Source organism: Lolium perenne, chromosome 7 (assembly GCF_019359855.2).
Source record: "Lolium perenne isolate Kyuss_39 chromosome 7, Kyuss_2.0, whole genome shotgun sequence".
Lineage (NCBI taxonomy): Eukaryota > Viridiplantae > Streptophyta > Magnoliopsida > Poales > Poaceae > Lolium > Lolium perenne.
In genome coordinates, this window is record NC_067250.2 from 326709054 (window position 1) to 326712365 (window position 3312).

General features: G+C 45.8%; 1 protein-coding gene across 1 annotated transcript; it reads left to right on the forward strand.

Moving 5' to 3' along the window:
• The first annotated feature begins 249 nt into the window (after positions 1-249).
• LOC127319153 (uncharacterized) lies at positions 250-2784 on the forward strand. Its single transcript, XM_071824453.1, has 2 exons — positions 250-1298; positions 2667-2784. Exons 1-2 carry the CDS (start codon positions 250-252, stop codon positions 2782-2784), a joined length of 1167 nt encoding a protein of 388 aa, XP_071680554.1.
• Positions 2785-3312: the final 528 nt, after the last annotated feature.

The window sequence follows — 3312 nt, forward strand, 5'->3', positions numbered from 1 at the left end:
CGCAGCCGCCCCCAGCCTCCCCGAGCTCCTCCTCCCCCGAGCTCCTCCTCCCCCAGAGCTCCTCCTCCTCCCTCCACCGCCGCTCGGCCCGCTCCCGGCCTTCTCCCCCGACGCCGCTCGACGCCGCTCGGTCCGACCCCGTCGAAGGTATTTTCTTCCCCCTTTTTTTTGTAAATTTTGTTGATAGTATTGATGAGAAAAATAGGCACAAAATTTATATTTTGATGCAAATATGCTCATTTGTTGTAGATGGAGATGAACTCCGACGACTCCATGTCGTTGTCCTCCGAGTCCGGTTGGTCTTCGTCGGACGATTCAGACATTGAGGAGTTGCTTCAAGACGATGACGTGGAGATGATGAGCCTCCTCGTCGACGTCCAAGAGATCGAAGACCGCACAAAGTTGTTGTATCATAGGAGAGGATCGGTGATGGGGCGAGAGTACATTTACCGCAACCATGGTCTCGGGCACGAGCAACTGATGCGAGACTACTTCGCGAAGGAGCATCCTACATACCCACCTCGCCTCTTCCGGAGAAGGTACCGAATGCGCCGTAGTTTGTTTGTGAAGATTGTTAATGATTGTGAGGCCGCCTCGGATTACTTCAAGCATCATAGGTCCGCCTCTGGTCAATGGGGGTTTAGTGCTTATCAAAAGATATCGGCGGCAATGCGTGTGCTCGCCTATGGCGTACCCGCGGACTATACCGACGAGTATCTTCGCATTGGTGTACAAACAACCACGGATTCCGTCCGTAGGTTTGCAAAGTTGGTCATCCGGTTGTATGGTGATTTGTATCTTCGGGCACCCAACGAGGAAGATACAAAGAGGTTGATGGAGATGAATGAAAAAAGGGGATGGCTGGGGATGCTTGGTAGTCTTGATTGCATGCATTGGACATGGAAAAATTGCCTCAAATCATGGCATGGAATGTATTGTGGAAAAAACAAGGATGCAACCATTGTGCTTGAGGCTGTGGCATCGGAGGACACATGGATTTGGCATGCATTTTTCGGTTTGCCAGGTACACTCAATGATATCAACGTGCTCAATAGATCTCCTTTGTTTGCAAGATTAGTTTCCGGAGATGCTCCAACTTGCAACTACAAGGTCATGAACCATGAGTACTCAATGGGATACTATCTCACCGATGGCATTTATCCCGAGTGGGCAACTCTTGTGAAGTCCATCAAGGAGAAAAATGGTGTGCCCCTAACAAAAAAACAAGCTCATTTCACAAGGGCACAAGAGGCAGCCCGCAAAGATATTGAGAGAGCTTTCGGTATTTTGCAAGCAAGGTTTGCCATAGTCCGGGGTCCAGCTCGTTTTTGGGACAAGAAGACCTTGCAGGACATCATGACATGTTGTGTGATTCTACACAACATGATCCTAGAGGATGAGAGAGGGTTAAACCTCCCTTGCTTCTATGACAATGTTGGCACCCGTGTGCAACCGGAAAGGAACCCCAATCGCGTAGAAGCTTTTCTTGAAGCACATCGTGCGATTGAGAATGCAAACACTCATTGTCAACTCCGGGATGATCTTGTAGAGCACCATTGGCAGTTGGATGGGCGCGCCAAGGCTCATGATGTGTCTTTGTTTCACTTTGCTATGTCCTATTTGCTTCGAACAATTTTTTTAATTTGCCAAAAACATTGTTGTAATATTTGGAATGATTATCTTGTGCTTGAGAGTACTATTTGATATTGTAATAATAACTAGAATGATTATTGTTTGATTAATATGGTGATATTTGTGATATGAAACTATGATGAGGCCAGGTTTGAAGGTTTGAGGGTTGAGTCAAATAGTGGAACCCTCAAACCCTTAAAATTTAAGGGTTTGAGGGTTTCACTATTTGACTCAACCCTTAAAATTTAAGGGTTTAAGGGTTCCACTAAATGCCTCCTGTTTTTCACACCTCCAACCTCTCCAATTTTACCAATTCTCGACACTTATAGCTATAAGGGTTTAAGGGTTCCATTAGACATGCTCTTAATGGCTAACTACCCATGCATGCACTAACCCACGGCCACCATACCGGCCACTAACTTGACCAAGCCAACATGCACATGCTGCTTCCTAACAAACTCCACGAACTAACTACACCAACGATTCACTCGGCAGGTTCTCATCCAGCTTGTTGTCCTTGGCACCTCCACAACAGCTCCATGCCACATTCTGCATCTGACCGGCACGCCGTATCACATGGCATCTTCGGCATCTCACCATATGCACCAGCTGGAACGTCGCCGGCCGGCTTCATACGTGTTGCACGTAAAACAGCTTGCCGATCTTCAACTAACTACATGCCTAGAAAATACTAACATGCAAACCTCTTTTTTTTTTTTTGAGAAACACAGTACAAACGCAGACGCTCACATACACGCGCATACACTCACCCCTATGAACGCACACACGCACACCCTACCCCTATGAGCATCTCCGGAAGACTGAGCCGGCGGATTGGATCTTGAAATTGACGAAGTCACCACAGGCGCCTCGCTGTCGACGGGAACGTCGCCTCCCACTGAATGAATATTCCGCCTTTATGAGACACACAGATGTCAAATCTGGGATTTGAACTCTGGTGGGCTGGGGGTACAACCACCCTCCTAACCACCCAACCTCAGGTTGGTTCTCTAACATGCAAACCTCTAAACTAGATACAATGTCAAGATTAAAGCTAACAGTGGGAAGACCAAAGAACATAGTATGTGCAACTGTGCAAGGCAGGTGACGTTCCTGCTGCCCACGGTGGTGATTCAGTTCTACCAAAAATAATACCACACTGCTAGTTCAACGCTACGGAAACTAGGATATATTGAGAAGGCAAGAGCATGCAGATGATAGAATTAGAAACTCCAAGAATAATCACATAATCAGACGACAGGATTGCCCACAAATAGGAATACTGGTACTAGTTGAATTGATTGAGAAACATGATCTATTTCCTCTTATTTTCAATCTCCTGCATACAATAGGCATGACAATCAGCCAAACAACATTTCAGCACGAGAAACACATTTGGACGTACCACTGTATAACTGCATTCTAATAAAATGATCAATCCACTCTTAAACGCACACTCAACAGTCTTGTGCATATGGAAATAGCATGTCCATTTCTAGCTAGCTCTTGCAGCTACTATATATACACAATTAAGTAAGCAGCCAAAGTGTTCTTGATGATATACCATTTATCTATTGTACTCAAATATTTAACCATGAGATATTGGGGGAAAACAAATTCCATGGACCCAAACAATTAGCGATATTCTAGTCTATGACATTCATGGCCACCACCTTCTCC

Bases quoted from the DNA above. Each gene is read 5' to 3' on its own strand.
- LOC127319153 (XM_071824453.1), top strand. From the start codon at position 250: ATGGAGATGAACTCCGACGACTCCATGTCGTTGTCCTCCGAGTCCGGT. The intron at 1,299-2,666 runs GTTTGCCATAGT...CCTCTAAACTAG, and splicing joins TTCGGTATTTTGCAAGCAAG to ATACAATGTCAAGATTAAAG.